Below are 19,704 nucleotides of genomic sequence, written 5' to 3' on the forward strand. Positions count from 1 at the left end.
TCGCTGAAATCAAACTGTTTAATTTCTTGGACAAAAGAGAACTTATTTGTTGCACAAAACTCTGAAGATATGTGGGTTTAAGCAAAGAACAAAGATACTTAGTTAAGTTGTAATTGTAAGTGCCTATTGATGACACAATGGGTCTGAAAGGAGGTGTGATAGTTTTAGGATCTTTGACTTTATGCACTTTAGGTAAGGATAAATTTCACGATAAATGTTAGAATCTAAGAGACCTTTTTTCTTAAGTTTACGTAAAAACCGCTGTAACTGACCTTCCCTGCGTAGAGTGAGATCAGATTCCAATTTTTTAAATTTAGATTTGTCTCTCAACAAATCAACCATAGCTTTATTGTAAACAACCTTGTCAAGAACTACGACTCCGTGCCCCTTATCTGGTCTCAGGATGATGAAGTCCTTCTTATGTTTCAGTCTTTTTATTATTTCATGTTTCTTTAAGTCATTCATTGAAGGCTTAAAAGAGTTCACATAACTGGTGGCTAAATGGTGTATCTCATTCCGGACTTCATTGGCTTTGGTCTTATCCGAAAGATGCCTCTTGAGGTCATCATGGAGAAGTTCAAATGTCGTGAATACTTGACTCTTGCTTATATTGGGAGATTTTATGGCAAATGTAAGACCAAATTTCAAAATATCAAGTTCTTCGTCACACAGCTTATAAGACGAAATATTAAGAACTGAGTTATTTTAAGTGAAAGGAACAGAAGTTATCTTTCTATCAACGCAATTGCAAAATCAAGGAGAGCTTCCATATTGAGCGGTTGAAACCCGAACTCAACAAACAAGTTGATCATGTCAGTTAAGCATTACACTTTTAAGCTTTTACCGTTATGTCAGTTGTGTTTGCTATAATATTGTTGGTTAGTTTGCATTTTTTCCTACTTGTAACGAACATTTAATCTACAAAGAATCATGGTATTGATAGTTATATATATACACGGATTATCTTGTAAAAATTGTAATGTTACACTCACTATGGCTGATGATGATGTTTGAAACATCGAAAAAGATTCCTTAAACTCAAAAGTGTGGTTGTATCTTTTAAAAATATTAGTAAAAATAAAAAATTCAATAAAAAGCAGATAAATAGAAATACTCTGCTACAAAACTAGAAAATAAATAGATTTCTTCGTTACTTTTATGAGTCGAGGAAATCAGATACCTGGGTGGTACCTTAATAAATCCTACGAGAGGAGATAGGCCGTCCAGATTTGAAATAATAAAACTGGCATATCGTAAGAATGATTTATCAACCCAAAAATGCAATTTACTTCAAAAAAGAAAAAATAAATAATGGAACCAAAATGGAGGGTGGCCAGCCACCCTATTCAACCCCTCCCCCTGCCCCGCCCCTGGATCCGCCCCTCGTGGTGGTTAAAAATGCTTAGAACTACACAAGCTAAAAAAAGTACTTATAGTCAAGATAACTGCACACCACCCTTCAAAATAACCTATTTTTTTTACGCAGGTGGACGGGTTGGTTATAAAGTTGTTTTGGAGGGAGGGTTTCATAAGAGCGAATGGGGAATGGTCAGTAAAACATTGAAGGTGAACGAACCACCAACAGCAGGCAATTGTGTGGTGAAGCCGGCCAAGGGCGAACCTCTGGCCCCCAAATTCAACGTCTCGTGTGAAGGATTTCAAGACGTGGACAAACCTCTAAGCTACGAGTTTTTCTACTCAATGGACAATGGCGCTACCCGAAAGTCTTTGGGAAATGGATTCAAGTCGTTTCGCGCTGCAATTCGTCTGCCCTATGGTGATCAGAAATACGATTATATGATCAAGTTTTTTGTCAAAGTTGCTGATAATCTCGGAGCCGTGTTGGAATTCGGAGACGCCTCCAGCGTACAGGTCAGTTACTATTCGATTTCCTGAAGGCCATGGTCAAACAGCGCATGATAATCGATGATTATCATACACTATCATCGACTATCATCAACTATCGTTCATTTTGAGCTTGTTCAAATTCTTCATGATAGTCGATGATAGTTTTCCTCGTTTGACCACTCGTATGATAGTTCATGATAGTTTTTGGTCAGCAGTTTTCCCCGAAATTCGGCGGGCTCGTTTAAAATGGCCGCCAAAAGTTCCTCGCGAGGCTCAGCTGCAGCTTCAGAAATTCGTGTTTACATCCAAGATGATAATCATGACAAAGAAAATATTGAAGACCAAGATAACATAGAGAAGATATCTTCTGAAGAAAGCGTCAATTCGCAAGAAGTAGAAGAGACACCGCAAAAAAGAAGCGTACTCTAAACGTTCATCGGTCAAAAGGGCAATTACTAGTAAACATGTACAAGCTGCCGCCCTCTTTCGTCGCGATAAATTCATACTTCTACAAGTTTGTATTACGGGAAGCCATTTTAGTGCTTACGCGGAAAGAGCCTGGAACTAGTTGCTCGGGTGAATTTGCTTGCGCGACTGCCGGTGAACTATCATCAACTATCACGAACTTCTTTGGCCTTTTGACCATGTGAATGATAGTTGGTGATAGTTGATGATAGTTTGGAGAGAATCAGCTATCATCGACTATCATGCGCCGTTTGACCAGGGCTTAAGACTTGCTATTTTCGATTGATGATAATAATAATAATAATAATAATAATAATAATAATAATAATAATAATAATAATAATATTAAGAAGAAGAAAAAGAAGAAGAAGAAGAAGAAGAAGATATTGAGATTCAAGAAGATGGAAATTTACACACCATTTCTCAAGAAGAAGTGAATTTGCATACGACCACACTATTACAAGTCCCAGGAGAAACAGGTTTAAATAGTGAAGCAATTAAGCTGGCGCAAAAAGTAGACATCATCTATGCTTCGTTGGGTAATGTCCCGGGAGACTACTCGCAGCGCTTTGTGGACACAAGAACAAAGGAAAGACCGTCTTTAAAGGATTTGGAAAATATAAACACGGTAGTATTAGACATGATGAATAACAGGAGAGAGAGCCCAGATGAAAGTAGCCACTATGTGCATGAAGAAACGATCAGGAGTGAGATGAGGAGAAAGAAGAATTGGAGTGCCCCTGGACCAGATAGGATTGTCAACTTTTGGTGGAAAATGACAATGACATCATTAAGGCATTCTAAACCATCACGAGAAGCATGGAGGAATTTCAACTGTGGTTTTCGGAAGGAAAATTAACAGTGATTCTTGGTTTTCATCCACGTGACGAGACGGCCATGTTGGTGTACAAAACAATAGAAAATGGCCCCACAAGTTTTGCATAAAAATAGAGGTCAAATTCCCAAAAGGCATTTTACTGCATTGTTCTGTACACCAACATGGCCGCCGTGACGTCAGATGAAAACACCCAATAGAAAATCGTTTGATTGCACGTGACGTCACGGCGGCCATCTTGTTTGAAAGAACAACAGCGAAAAGGTCTTTTGGGAACTTCCCAAGTTTAGCATAATAATAGAGTCAAATTCCCAAAAGGCATTTTACTTCATTGTTCTGTACACCAACATGGCCGCCGTGACGTCAGATGCAAACCCTCAATACCCAAACCTGGTAACTTTACGAGTGACAATCAAAGGCCAATTACTTGCTTGAATACATTGTACAAATGGTTCACTTCCTGTCTGCTTGTCCCTATTGATAATCACTTAGAACAGTATAGCTTGATAGAGAAAGAACAAAGGGTGCAGTAGCACGATGGATAGTCTCCTGATAGATCGAAAGATTGCCATAAAAGGAAAAGATTATGACTCTATGTCTCACAACTCGTGGCCGCTTCTCAAGATCATGAAGGTTCACCGACTCCTTCTTTGGATATGCAATATCATCAGCAATCTGACTAACAGCTGGAATACACGCATCGTTGCTATAAAACGAGTCAAGGTCAGGAACAGTGTGATATCATATTTAACAAAGGGTTACCACAAGGAGACGCGTTATGCCCGACCCTCGTCTGTTCACTCTGTATTTAAACATGGCATGGAAATTGAAAGCAACCGATGGCTATAAGTTATCGAAACCAATAGACTGGAAGATCACAAATTCATTGTATATTGATGACCTTAAGATTTGTGAAACTTCTGAAAGTAAGCTCAACACCGTCCTCAAAACCACCAAAGATGCAAGGAAAGATATTGGTCTGGAATGGAAGTCGCAGAAATGTTCAATAATTAACTTCAAGAGAGGGCAGCAGGTTCAAGGCACAGATGTAAGGGTGGATGAAGAAAAGGTGATTAAACACTTAAAAACACGTCCCCGTGTACACGGAAAATACTGAAGTACGTGCTAACAGGATAGATGCCCGCATCATTAACCACAAAGACAAGAAGATCGCAACACTGGAAATGAGCTGCCCATGGACCAAAAATCGCGGCAAGAAAGACGCGGAAAAGATCCGCAAGTATGGCCCTCTCATAGATGAGTTAAAACAGCAATTCAAAGGATACAAGCTGGAACAGTAAAACGTCGTTATGGACGTTCTTGGTGGATATTCCGTAGAGTTGGAAGAAAAGATGACCAAGTTGGTGGGAAGGAAAGGCAGTCAAGTGCTCTTAAAAATGCAGAAAGCTGTAATTTCGTTGACCTTGGACATTGCGCGTTTTTTCAAAACACTTTTGTATTCGCGTAAAGCATTGATTAATTTAATTGGAACTATCAAATCAAATTACCATATGATTCTTAAAGACTTGAAGAAAACCTTAAGACACTGGACTAAGCAAATGTTACCAAAGTTATCAACTTTGGTTTAGTGGACAGAAAACTAAATAAAGGACTCTTAGCTATCTTAATATTGGTATTTGTTATATTTATATATTTTTTATAATCTAGATACATTTTATATATATTGTGGAGATTAGTTAGCCAACATGGCCTCTAGGTTTTGTGCCATTCTAATGTTTAGCAAATAGACGTTTAACACTGCTGTCATGATGATAATGATGATGATAATAATAATAATAATAATAATAATAATAATAATGATAACAATAACAATAACAATAACAATAACAATAACAATAATAATTTTAATAATAATAATAATAATAATAATAATATTAATAATAATAATAATAATAATAATAGTAACCAATGCCATAAAGGTCAAGATTGATAAGTCGCAAGAGAACTCACTGTGTGGCCTGTGCCATTAGAGAAACGAAACGGTCAATCATATCTTGATATAGAATTGCAACAATGTTAACAAAGATACAAATAAACTATAATATAGATTACAGGATGTGCTTGGTGACCAAAGTAGCAATGCAAAGAAAATTATACTAATGTTGATTAATGAAGATAAAACATTCCGTCGTTTAAACCTATATAATTTTCACAAAATTAGCCAAAAATGTATTAAAAAACCGTTTACAATTAAAAATAAAACATTCAAAAACATTCAATAACAAGAGGAATAAACGAGCTAATCAATTATATTAAATCTCAAACCACTACTACTATTACTACTACTACTACTACAAATAATAATAATAGTAATAATAGTAATAATAACAATAATAATAATAATAATAATAATAATAATAATAAGTTATTGAGATTCAAGAAGATGGAAATTTGCATACCATTTCTTAAGAAGAAGTGAATTTGCATACGACCATAGCATTACAAGTCCTAGGAAAAACAGGTTTAAAAAGTGAAGAAATTAAGCTGGCGCAAAAAGCAGACATCATCTATGCTTCGTTGGGTAATGTCCCGGGAGACTACTTGCAGCGCTTTGTGGACACAAGAACAAAGGAAAGACCGTCTTTAAAGTGCCTATAACCCCAAAATATTTTTTTCGCTAAAATGAATCTTTCCACCTGTTCGAAACGCAGTGCGGCTATTTTTTCCTTTGACAATAAACATAATGATAATTGCTCTTCAAGGGGAAGGTACTATGCCACTGCATTGTTTGCTTTCCAGGTTAAGAAGAAGAATTTTACTGTTGAGGAACTAACAAAAACGGCTGGTGATCTAGAGCAATTATCTGCCGGTGGAAATGTGAACGAAGCAGCCAGTCTTGTTCTAAGCCTCGCGCGGGTGTTGGATACCCAGGGGGATGAAGCTAAAGAGAACATAACAGAGGTAGATAATTTTCTCCCGAGTGTGATAGAGACATCACTGCTGGGTGCTTGTCAGTCAATATATGTTTGGTATATCCCTAATGGCCACCGATCCGGGCCTAGTTAGAGCTTGACATAACGCTTGACAGGACTGATTGCGATAACGATAACGATAACGATAACGATGAAAGTTAATTATCATTATTATTAATTACGATAACAACAACAACAACAACAAAAACCGCTTTTTTTTATTTTAAAGAAAGATAGAATACATACACCGAATTCATAAATGGCGGGCAACCTGGGTCGAGTTAGCGGCCAAACATGATATCGAGGCGTTTTAGGATAAACAAGCAGTATTTTTGAGGAGGTAAGGAGAAAACGAACGACCGACGTGCAGAAAATTACATTCCTGGTTCTTCTTTAAGTACCAGAAGGTCATCGGTATTAAAAAATGATGAGCTACGGTTTTGGCTGAAATGTTGGAACGATTTGCCCAAAGCTCAAATTGTAAAGAGGTAATATTTAAACTTTAGTAAGCTTACATCGTTCGATCCGGCTTGTCATAATTGTGTAAAATCAAGTCATCTGTTTGAAGAAATTAAAAAGAGCTCTTCTTTTTCTTTCTGTTGCTATTGCTTTTTTAAGAGTCGAGGAATACATTATTCAAGGGAAAGACAGTTTTCTTATTGATCGGAATCCGAACTTGTTGTACAAAAAGCGAAAATTTGCCAAGCAGGGTGCGAGTTGTGCTGTTGTTAATACTCTGTGAATACTCTGTTGAGGTTTCTTAAACAAAACTGAGGCAAAAATTTCCGAAACCTTTAAGTGTTAGGTTCTCTCTAGTGAAGAAAATGTCGCTTTTTACAAAGGTAGAAATGAACAAATTTATCGGGAAGAGCGGCTGGGAAGCATCATTTTGTCCCAACCAGCTGGAAGAAGGAAAAAACTCTTGATGATCTAAATGTGCTGGTATTATTTACAAAGTTTGTTCCCATCTTACCTTGAATATTTTAAAATGTCAATATTTAGCTCAATCTTACTCACATCTGTCGTACTGCACTGTCTTGGGGAAGTACCTACTCCACTAAATTAAATTGTTTTTTACTACTACTACAAAAAAGAGTATTAAGGATTATAACACAATCAGGCTGACCAGATCATAGCAGACCCTTGTTTACTTGCTTACGTATACTGAACGTATTTCAAATTACTAACTTGCAAATGGGTGAGCTTGTATACAAACATCAAAATAACTTGCTTCCTGATATTTATGACTCCCATTTCACAAAAATCAGAGAGGCCCATCGATATTGTATATGTTCAAGATCAAACCAAAATCTGTTTATACCTCGGCCAAGAAATAATTATGGCAAATTCAGTGTTAGATTTGCTGCAGGCGATAACTGGAATAAAGTACCTTAATGTATAAAAAATGCTTCCTCTCTCCAAAGAAATGAGCTTAAAGTTTATCTGCTTACATCCAAAGCCCGAGAATGGTTTCCTGTTTAGATGTAGTTGCATCGCGTCATTGTTTTGCTTTGTGTGGTTGGTTTTGTTTGCTCACTTTCTACCTCAAACCTACTAATTAAGGTACTTCCCTTGAAATTGTTCTACTATCAAACTTTTTTGGAAACTTGGCATAATTAACATTCACGATATGAACATTAAAAAAATGCAATAAAAAAATGGGGTCACCTTGCTTGTTTACGCGTCAGCAGGCTCTTAAAATGGGGTATTTTTTACTGGTTGGGCGTTAAAAATTCGAATCACCTTCGTACAGAATTAAGTCTTTGTTACTTCAAAGACACAAAATCTTATTTTAAAAATAAAGCTTGTTTTATTCACATAAGCAGTATTGCTTCATTTACGCCGTTTTTGATTGCGTGGTTGTGGGAACAATGCACTTTTTGGGACAGATCCGTGGTTAGCTTGAAGTCCTCGCCTTGGCTAAAACACACCAGTACGGAACTGTTTTCCAAAAAAAATCATGTTCTACTATCAAACTTTTTTCTTCTTCAAATATGTTGTTTATTAGACTGCTCTTAGCAAAAACCTGAAAAAAAAATCGGCGGTCACCGTGCTCGTTTGAGAGAAAAAAGTATTTATTTCGCTATCGGGCTTAGTTTGAGGGAAATCTCTTGCGCTTTGTACGCGCACGTGCTCATGTGTGCGCGCTAATGACGCGAAAATCGTGCGCAGTAGGGATGCGCAATGCAATACTAAGCGATTACATTAAGCTGAAAAATGAACAAAAACAAGAACATTAATGGAAGTGAATAAGGAATGATTCAGGTACATTGTAATACAGTGTTTTTTCAAAATGGAGTTGATATTCAATGATGCGTCGTCGGATCGTCTTGATTCACAGTAAAGTAGCCCAGGTTAAGGTATTGTTCTAGAAGTTCTATAGGAATATCTACATAATGCTGGGACGACCCCGGTATTCTGTAAACTTGAACAACTGCCTTTGTGATGACTTGCATTGTCATCACCACCAAGAACAACAAACATTTGATGAGCTCTTTGCAACAAACACTCCAGCTGAGGAGGAATGTTAAATAACGAAGATGCATGTGCTAGAATATAGAAAACTCTGTCAAGGTGTGTTACTAGATATCCAATTCCATTTTCAGTTTCATAAAAACGATCATTCAATCGATTCAAGACGAATTAAATGCTGTGGCATACGCAGCTTTTCAAATAATCCATTTTCAATCGGGAGAGAGCAAATAATGGATAAATACATCATGTATAAATGCACGAAATCAAGTAACACCCCATGTAATGTGCATCGAATTATATATTCCCTTAGTGGGCGAGTCGAAACGATGAAACGCCACAACGCAACGATGAAACGCCGTGACGAAACGACGAAATTGAATACTTTGTCAATGAACAAGAAATCAGCAGAACGTTTTTCAGTTGGCTAAACTGGAGTTTTTAAGCAACAAATTCCTCAATAACCGCCGGGATTGAAAAAGAATTATTTACAGAAAGTTTACAAATTTAGCTGGGTAAACGCAATCCAAGTCAGTTGTGGTATTTTCGTTACTTTTAATAATGGAGACTGTGGTGGCAGAGTGTCAACTGAAGATATTACTGAGACATAGCATAATGATCAGAATAATGAATTCTTGGCTTCCACTCGCGTGATTAGACGGCCATGTTGATGTACAAAATGAAAGCAACGAGATGCTTCCGTGAAGCATACACTGGGTTGCCTGTGGTACGTGTTACAGAAAATCAGAAGGCACTGAATTGTGTGGTATTGAACTACAGCATTCCAGTCTCTGAAGAATAACAAATAAAACAGAAGCGAGAAACATTGGCTTCTGGGCTGACATGTTGATAATTTTCAAGTTCCCTCACAACTTCTTTTCACCAGCTTTGTAATACCAACGTTCACTGAAGTTAAGTCCTGTCCGGCAGGGTTAGTATCCGGATGGGAGACCAAACCAATATACCCCTCAAAAAACAGAAGCATCGGACGGAAAATACTATTAACGCTAACAAATGCGAACTCAACAAGGTACAGATTTTGTTAGCTTGCTTTATGCAAAACAAGAACATTATTCTAAAAGCTTATTCTACGCAAAAAGTAGGTTCTGGAGGTAATTTTGAGAGTGGATATCAAGGTTACGCGGCAGACGGCAAATACGAACTCACGATTTAATCAACTTAACACACCAGAAAGACGCTAACCTCATTTTGACAAGAAAATGCTTTACTATTGCCATAAAAACTATCCACTTACGCTCGCATATCATAAAACGTGATGAATTCATAAAGGCCACCTTTTCCGGCGAACAATTTTTTTGAAACAAACAACATATTTGCTATTAGAGGCAAAAACCACTTCTATTTCATTACGTGCGTGAGGAGAAGAAACTCCATCGTGTCAAATATGCGCAATATTGCAACAAACTAAATTTCAGGATCAAACCGTTTACACGAAGAACCTTTTCCTTGAATAATGAAGCACAAAATACACGACAGCTTTTCTTTCAAATAATTCTTGGGGTCACATTTCCAATTATTATTTTTTACGTGAAGACCGTGCAGAGTTGATCACAGATCCACGTAAGATGTTCGATTCGTTCTCTGTCTTTGTTGAACCCATAAGTTATCAGAGAATTTTCCATTTGGTTTCAGTGTTCTACATAACAGCACAATTGGTAAAATATTATTTGAGAAACACAGCTGACTTTGATTTCGGCTCGACGGGCGCTAGATTGTTGTCGAAGTCCATTATTCGTCGCTTTTAAGATTCCAGGTGTTTGTATTTCACCGCCTGCCTAGTTTATCCAACTGACTTTCCATTATTGAGCTCCATAAGGGTATATTTTGTTTAAGGATCCACTAAAACGCCATTCGCGTTACATGACTTTCGACGCCATTGCAGGTTAAGTTAATGATTCTACTGTGTCCAAAAGAGAAATCTACGCATTTCCACTACCCTCTGGATCCTAAGAAAATATGCGTAGAAGGCTCTATGCACAAAGACACCACTTACCAGGGGAGTGACAGGCAAGACTTTTACCGACACGGAAAATAAAAAAAAAACGGAGAAATCTACCAATTTTCCGACTAGGATTGCCATACGGCAACCCAGTAAATATGGCTCGGGTTTTGCATGATGATAGGGCCAAATTCCAAAAAGACTTCTTCGCTATTATTCAGTACACCAACATGCTCCATGACGTCAGGTGCGAGTCAAGGATACCATTACCAGTTCAGTGACAAGGCAGAGTGGAAGATTCAAAAGTAGCACCTTCACGTACGGACCTTCACGTACGTACGGACCTTCACGTACGGACCTTCACGTACGGATACCATAATTTGCCATATATATGTATATATATATATATATATATATATATATACAGCGTTTTGCAAAAATTTTGAACCCCCCAGAATATATATTGATATATATTTATATTTGCGTGCCCAGTTCATGTCAGGTGCAGTTGCCAAGTAGGTGTGAATCTCTCGTGTCAAGGGATATTTCACACTTTACAGACACACGTCAGAACTGTTTTTACAATTTTTTCATCACCAGCTGAGTGTATGTTTCGACATGTCTTTGAGTCAAGTTACAACAACTGCAAGGGTCATTCGCACTATTCCCATATACCTATAACAATCACGTCAGTTTTAGGCCCCCCAGTTATAAAGAAAACCATGCACTTTGTTGCAGCTACTAGTATTCAGCGCGTGGTGGGCGTGATAGGTTGTTAATTAAGGGTGATCATCTAGGGAATTAATTATAGTTTTTCTCACCCTTTGTCTGACGTTATATAAATGGCCCACGTGGATGCAATGTTGTTGAGATTTGTTGTTGAGACACCGGGAAGAGATGCAGCAGGAAACAAGCACAGAAAAATTCAAAGTCCATCTTCGCATCTTGGACAAGAAAAAGAAATCTAAATTTGTGCATTTCGAGCTCACGGATATTCCCAAATTTACGTTTGCCGAGGAACTGAAGGAGTACTTGCTTCAAAAGTACTCGAATTTGATGCAACCAGCTGAAAATACATCTTTTCAAATCGGGTACTTCATTGAAGGCCGGGGAAACAAAAAATTTCACATAGTCGACGCCCGCACTTTACAGTCTGCGTATGACACGGAAGTGGATGGCCAAATAAACTTGTGGGTTGACCCACACGTTGAGATGTCTTCGTCAATGAAAAAAGAAAGCAATAAGAGGAAACGAGAGAAGCGTAAGTGCGGAATGAAACTCTTTTAACAATTCACTAACCTCTCATGTATCCATGTGCAATATCACGTTTATTAAACTTGTCGTTAAAATTTTTTTAAAGGCCTGACCTCTTCGGGTGAAGATGAAGGACACGAGGATGAAGTTTCAGAAAAACGAGCCAAAAAATCCAAAGTGGATGGAAAGTTCAGTGCTTTACAGAAAAAACATGCGGGACGTTGGCCTGATTATAAACTTCGTGCATGGGCAAATATGCTGGTATAAATAGATTACTCTCGTTCCCCAGTGAATTTGAATCAGAGAAGGCTTTTATCATGTAAACCATTAAATAAAGACTCGCGCAAAATGCTACTAGAGCTCACAGGGTTCTTTTAAACAGGTTGTTGGCACACACCATTCTGAGGACGAACCTCCAAACGTACCATATTTTAGAGAGGGCACCCCAGCACAGAAAAAAACAGACCAGGGAACATCTATAGCTGAGACCGTGGCAGCGGCAGTAGCCGCATCCATGACGGCTTTGGGATCCCGTAATCAGCAACTACAGCCTAGCACATCGTATGACGTTAGTGCAGAGAAACGTATTTTACGTTATCAAAAAAGAAAGAAACCAGGAATCGACATTTGAATAAGTCTGTTTTGCTTATTTTTTTTCAGGTTGAAAAACGGGGACAGCTGATAAACCAGCTTAAGGACTTAAAACAGCTACTCGCTGACAACGTCCTCACTGAAGATGAATACCGCCAACAAAAGGAAAAAATCCTACGAGAAATGGACACTTAGAAGTTGTTAGGTTTTCTTTTTCTGTTAAAGAATCGAAGAATGTAAAATGTAACATCGAGTAAACGGTGATAAAGTAGCAACAAAAGAGTGCATGTTACAAAGAGGTGCATGTATATTAGGTTAGATGTACTCAGCATGCTGGAAGTAATTATTGCAATCCTGACTTGTCACATGATGGAAGCTTTCAACAATAAAGGCTTCTGGGTTATCAGTGGCTTGAAAAACAACGTCATTTCTTCTTATGTGGCCTTTTACTTTGCTGAAGAGTTTCTCTAGCGGATTGTAGTCAGGGCTGTAGGGTGGTAAATAAATCAGCAGTGCTCCGGTACCTTCAATAATATCCCTTACCCTTGGAACATGGTGAATAGCAGCATTATCTGAAAACGATTACAAACAACTTTAACATTCCAAGTTGTGATAAACACGCACTTTCCGCAATTCTATGCCTTTTCCTTTCATACCTACCCATAACTACGATGGAGTTGAGGTTCATTCCATCAAAAGGCTGTAGCATAGGTACAAGGTCGTCTTGTAAAAACTGGATAAATTTGTCTCCATTCACACTTCCTCTCATTGTTGAGATACAACGGATGTCGCTTGAACCCATTACAGCTATTGCTGACACACGAGGAGCCCATGTCACGTATCTCTTGATGCAAGCGCGGGTTCCTTTTAACCCATATCCCCATCTCCTCACTAAACGTCTGTCCTGAATAATAATAATAATAATAATAATAATAATAATAATAATAATAATAATAATAATAATAATAATAATAATAATAGTATTATTGATCATCATAGTCATCCGAGTATCTCAACAGCAGCAACATTGGACACCATAAATCAAAACATAAGAACTCACAAATCCGGTTTCGTCAAGAAATAGGAGCATCTCTGGGTCATATTGCGATATGCTTGCTCGGAACTCCTCTCTTAAAGTATCGCTTTGTTGTACAGCTACTTTGCAAAGCTAAAATTAGGAAAACATGCACTCGGAAGTTAGATTTGGGACTGGGTGTTAAACAACGGGATACTAGGTAAAAAGACACTAAAAATATTTATTCGACAACTGGTAACACCGACCTGCTTAAATGAGAAGCCAAACCTCCGAAGCTTTCTTTTGACGGTGGATAAACAGTACTGCGAGCCAGTCGAATGTTGAATTTCCCAAAGAAGCTCTTCTAATGTCATAGAAGGGTCTTTTAGTGCTGTTTCTACCAATACAAATTGTTCGTGAACGTGAAGACTGGAGATATTAGGCCTTCCAACTTTAAAGCACTGCACATCACCCGTAAGTAAGAATTTTCTTAGAATTCGCTTCACTGTACTCTTATGCATATCCAACAGACGAGCTATCCGTCTGTTGCTAAAACGGCACTGATATTTGAGGCTGATTACACGTCAGCGCAAGTCCTTGCTATACATTGCAATTTGAAAATTAGTACAGTCACAGTGGGTTGACAACTTTTTAGTTTCACAAAGGTTTCTTTTTCTTAATGCAGTCGTTAGATTTCGCAAATTTAATGCGAGAAATATCTCTTAACATGAGAAATTCACACCTACCGGGCAAATCCATGCTTATTTCACAAGCGAAACAATTCTTGCGGAAAATTGCACCTGACATTAACTAGACATGCAAATATGCAGATATATGAATTATATTCTGGGGGGTTCAAAATTTTTGCAAAACGCTGTATATATATATATATATTTATTACCCAAGTTAGATTGAACAAGACGCTCTAGAAGCGTTTACTCGGAATATCTGAGGCACAGAAATAGATGCATTTAGTTTGGAAGGTTTAGAGGATCTAAAAGCAAATTGGACTGAAGGACTGAATAGCCGATTTTGTCGTTGCATTGACAGAGGAGGACGCTTCCCAAGTTTGTTCAGGTCTAAATGTCGGTTTCGAAACGACTTGGGAAAATTTTCCGTAAGCATCGTTGTTTTCAGGGACGCTCGCATGGATTCTGTGTGGAGCTTCTTATTCGATTGTCGAACGCAGTATAAGAATCCAAGATTAATATTACGGCTAGGTTACGAACAAACAGCCGTTATTATCCTGTCTTTATGCCAGTGCAACAGGCTTTACATGGATATGGATACTCCCAGGGTCAACGGTTCAACTCAGGGGAATGTTGTTTGTTATAGATAGTTGCATTTCAAAAGATTTAATGAAGTGCGGTTGTCACGGTGAGTTTGGCAAATGGCTGTTTACCTTCTGTGAACGAGGGCTGATACAACATGAAAATAAGCAAAGGTTACATTCTTGTGGGGAGTGTAGTAACGGCCTTGAAGTGGGAACAGAGGAAGATTATTACTGGGTTGCCGAATGGCAATCCAGTCATAATTAATATGAGTTGTGTTTTTCCGTTATAATTTTGTTTTTTTCCGAGTCATGAAAATGGAAAAGTTGCGCAATAGGTCTTTCCTGTCACTCCCCTGCTAAGTATTGTCTTTGTGCGTAGAGTTTTCTGCGCTTATTTTTGGTACGTTTCAGAGGGTAGTAGAAATGCGTAGATTTTATCCGGTGGACACAGTAATTAACCTGCAATGGCGTAGAAGTCATTGTAACGCAAATGGAGTTTAAGTGGATCTTTAAACGAAATATACCCTTTTGGAGCTCTTATGGAACGTCAATTCGATAAAAAAGACACAAGCGGTAAATTATGAATATCTGGAATCATTAAAAGCTACGAATAAATTGTGGACTTCGACAACAATTGCATCTTTCGCCGTCGGATATCAAAGTAAGCTATATTTCTAATATTTTACTGATTGGGATGTTATGTACAATATTGAAACCAAATGGTAAATTCTCCAGTAACTTTTTCTCGGGGGATTTGGGTCTAACAAACTCAAATCGAACACCTTGAGTGGATGTCGAATCTCTGTTGTCTGGCTATTTATAATTTTATTTATTTGCACTCAACTCTGCACAGTCTTCAGGTAAAAAAACAAATTCTTGTTAGTCAAAAATGATTTGAAAGAAAGTTTGTTGGCCATTTTTTGCTTCATTATTCAAGGAAAAGATTCATCGAAAAGGGTTTTATCCTGAACTCCAGTGAGAAATTTATTTCGTTGCGTAGGGTTGTTGACACGGCGTATGCTGCTTGTTCGCACACACGGAATGATATTGGAAGGCTTTTTTGCCGCTAATAGCAAATATGTGTTTTGTTTCAATCGAATTTTTGGCTGAAAAAGGTTTTTTTGAGATTTTGGTGCCTTTGTGGATTCATCGTGTTGCGTAAATATGAACTAATTTGCATAGGTGGGTTGAGATGTTTGCATAACGATGGCAGGAATTCTTGCTGTTTAGTTATTCTCGTGTGTGTTGCTTGTTTGCAAGCACGGAATGAAAATGAAGGGTTTTTTTGCCTCTAATAGCAAATATGTTGTTTGTTTCAATAAAATTTTTGGTTGAAAAAGGTTTCTGTGATATTTTGCCACCTTTGTGGATAACTAATTTGCATGCGTGGATTGATTTTACATCAATTGCAGTGACTTACACTTCAGAAGAGACATCCTGTTGCTTTAATTTCGCGGATTTAAAAATCTTTATATTTTTCTTCGGAAAACTGTAGTAAGCCACCTTAACCAATGAAGTCCCCGCTTCCTAATTCTATTATGCATTTTGCTGCACAGAAAACTAAATTTTATCCAGATTGAAGCTCGGAATATATTCCGAGTGATGAAACCAGGAGCCCATGAATAGGAGCGAACAACTCCCATTCTCAGCATATGTCACGGCATTTTTACAGATCGACTACCTTTTCCGCAAAAAAACGAAGGTAGTTCAGGTTCGGTGGCCCTATGACGTCGAGTTAGTTACTTTTAATTGGTCAAAGGGCTCTTGAAGGAGTCTCATTTGCGGGAAATTCAAACTAAGAATAAATCGGTCTGTGAAAACGCTGTGACAGGAATATATTGCTGTTGTTTGCTCCTCGTCATGGACTCCTGATGTTACTGCGTTTAAAGGGAGAGTGTCACGGTATTGCTCACGTTCTAGCCGTAACAAATGTCATCATGAGCCAATCGGAAGCAACAATATAATTCGTGCGGGAAATGTACACGTACGTGTAAAGATTACTCGATTAATAAACAATCACTAATGAGCCAAGGGCGGTCGACTTCGCGGATGACTGAGCGAGAAATTTTCACGCGTACGTGTAAATTTCTCCCACGAATTATAACGTCGCTTTCGATTGGCTTATAACCGGTGACATTCGCTGCGGCAAGAACATGCGCAATACCGCAATACTCTCTCTTTAATTGAGATTAATCCGCTTTTACTTTCCTGGGAGCAAAGAACTGGACCAAGCTGACTGCCCTCAAAGTCAGGGAGCGACTACCCTTACCATTGTTGCAGTTAGGCCAACTAACTCTCTCTCTCTCTCTCTGTCTGTCTCTCTCTCTCTCGTGTTTTGCTTACCTTTTCTAAAAATAATTTTTCGTGTATTCATTCGTAGATCAAGAAAAAATGTTTGGACGCCTTATTGGGGAAAGACACGGGAGTGTCGGAAGATATGGATTTAAAGGATCTGGCGCAAGTGTTTACCGCTGTAGCAGCAGTTACTAATAAGACAGAAGACAACACTCTAGAGATGAACGTAAGTAGATCGATGAAAATGAGGACTTGGAGCAAGAAATTGACAAAGAGCCAATCAAGGTATAAACTGAGGGTTTAAGTTCAGGCCTGTGAACAATTTTAATTGTACATAGGTGCATGATGGTGATGATGATCTTGAATTAGTGCAAGAGTCTATGCGTAAATTAGCCGTTAAGAGATCGTTGACGAACTGACAGATAGTTTTGACAACATGTGGAGAAACGTTGGCGAAAGTTGATATTAATGAGGGATTTTTTCAGGGTAGTTAGTTGTATTGTAATTTGCACTATAACCATTCTCGCAAATATTATGGAAGGTGGTAAGACCTGGCTAGACTTCGGGCAAAGGAAAGTAGATTAACACCACCTTTTCATGGATGACTTAAAGAACTACTATGACCAAAAACAATCAATTTTTCTTTTTGTGTGGATTTTAAAATTATGTTAAAATGGAACTACACGTACGATGAAAAAAAAAAAAAAAAAAATCACACTTCGATAGAATTTGTGTTGAATGCTCAACAGGCGAATTTTTTTTTGTAATTTCAAGAGGAAGACTGTTTATTTTAGCTCCACTTTTTTCATTTAACATACCGCCATTACTTGGTGCGACTTTCAGCGATCTGGATCGTGGAGAAAGTGACCTCATTTACTCACTACATTAAAAATGAAGTGTTTGAATGGGGCTAATTAGTATGCAGCGTGAGAGTTTTTGGTTTTCAGGTTGTCAAATTCGTGTCAGTTCTGCATACTAATTATGCCGCATTCACAAACTGCATTTTTAAGAAGTCATATTCTCCTCGATCCAGCTCTCCGAGTGCTTATCTGTCAGAACCACAACAGCTTATGGGGGACCGTTAAATGAAAAAATTCCCATCAAAATAGTTTTTCTCTTGAACTGATTGCATAAAATGTCGCATTTCGATAATTCAGCTCAAGAACTTTCGAAATGTGAAGGAAAATGAGAAGTGATTTTTGATCGTAGTAGCACTTTGACTAAACAATAAGTGACCCAAGTTGTAAGCTTTGATTTACAAAGACGCTTGTTTATTTTTACTAGAATTTTCCTATTAAATGGCCCGCCATTATTAACTTTAAAAGACTCTCTAGTTTAAGAATGCAACGCATATGCACTCGTCTGAATTAATATGCAACACGGGAATTTCGAGCGTTCAGACTTATAAACTAGTGTTTTGTATTTATAATAAGTTGCATTTACACGCTGAAATTTTAAGCTAGATTGCTTTACACGGTACAGCTGACAAAATGTGTATTTTTTAGCGAGAAGAAAGATAGTAGTAGGGCGCCCCAGATTGGGGATTTCTATCTCTGAATACTGTTCCAAGAGATTCGAACTTTTAAACAATAGGATTTAGTGTCGAGGCGCATAGCACCAGCTGGCGCATTTATTTCCATTTCTTTTGTCCAACAGCACAAACTTTCTGATTCCTCGAAGAAAGGCAGCGACGCGATTTTAAAGCAAGCTAAGGGAGGAGAGGCCTCGAGCGAACAAATAGAGGAATGTGCAAAAATCTTAGTTGGTACTACAGACAATGTCCTTCGTGCAATAAACACTTCTAGAGAGGTACGTTTATAGATTATGATGGCATCGGGAGAAGGGTGCCTTAAAAACATTTTAAAAGATAGTTTCAGTTAATGGAATAAATTGAACAGTTAACGATAGCAACTCGGCTTTGTTAGAAACTAAACTGACCTATTACAACAAAAGGCGATCATCGAAACAGCCGTACGCAATGCATGTAGCTTGCACTAAGTATGCGCTGAAAAACGCGTCTTTAAGACGTAATTAAGTAATTAAGCTCGCTTATGCCTCTGATTGAGTGAAACTGTAAAGCGCAATTTGAGCTCAAAAGAGCTCGAACTCATATTGTCCGTACTCAAGCACACGAAAACAAACAAGAAATGCTAGTACCTTGGAAAGAAGAAATGGGATCATGTATTCCTTGAAGGCAAGTGTTCTACTGTATTGGTAGCTTGCGTTAATTACGTAAGTAGTAGTAGGAGTAGCCTGCGTGGCAAGCGTTAAAAGGGGAGGAAAAGAGGGAGACGGAGAGTGCCATTCTCGTCCCCATCGCCCTTTTCGTTTCTCTTAGTCGGCGGGGCCTTGGCACGAGAAAACGAAGGGCTTCGTTTTCTCGTGCCAAGGCCCCGCCGACTAAGAGAAACGAAAAGGGCGATGGGGACGAGAATGGGAGAGTGCGAGAGACGAAATGGAGAGGGACTAAGGAGAAACGATCCAGAGCTCTCCCCAGTCCCCCCATTTCGGCACTCGCCTTACCCCCAACTTTCCTTCCCCTTTAAGCGCATGTAACTTAGGACCAGAATCACTTGTCTATTTCGAGGTCTTTGTCGCAAAGAGTGGTTTGGGCGGACAAGTTAGCTAATTCAGACAAACTCCTTAAGAGGGAAGTGAACCTTGCAGTTGTTTGGACAATTTAAGCAATTGTCTCTCGATGAGACGCAATGGCAGTGAAGATGGGAACACATGATCCCGACAAATTGGGTCGTGTCGTACCTC

The 19,704-nt window shown here is 38.3% G+C and overlaps 1 protein-coding gene across 1 annotated transcript in view; it reads left to right on the plus strand.

Annotated features, from left to right (window-relative positions):
• LOC137970830 (polycystin-1-like) overlaps positions 1-19,704 on the plus strand; it is an 87,570-nt gene that overhangs the window by 48,168 nt on the left and 19,698 nt on the right. The window contains exons 15-18 of the mRNA XM_068817412.1: positions 1,487-1,872; positions 5,909-6,070; positions 17,027-17,167; positions 18,598-18,750. Coding sequence (XP_068673513.1) covers positions 1,487-1,872; positions 5,909-6,070; positions 17,027-17,167; positions 18,598-18,750 — 842 coding nt within the window. The remainder of the gene's footprint in view (positions 1-1,486; positions 1,873-5,908; positions 6,071-17,026; positions 17,168-18,597; positions 18,751-19,704) is intronic.

Source organism: Montipora foliosa, chromosome 9, assembly GCF_036669935.1.
Source record: "Montipora foliosa isolate CH-2021 chromosome 9, ASM3666993v2, whole genome shotgun sequence".
In the NCBI taxonomy this organism is placed as follows: domain Eukaryota; kingdom Metazoa; phylum Cnidaria; class Anthozoa; order Scleractinia; family Acroporidae; genus Montipora; species Montipora foliosa.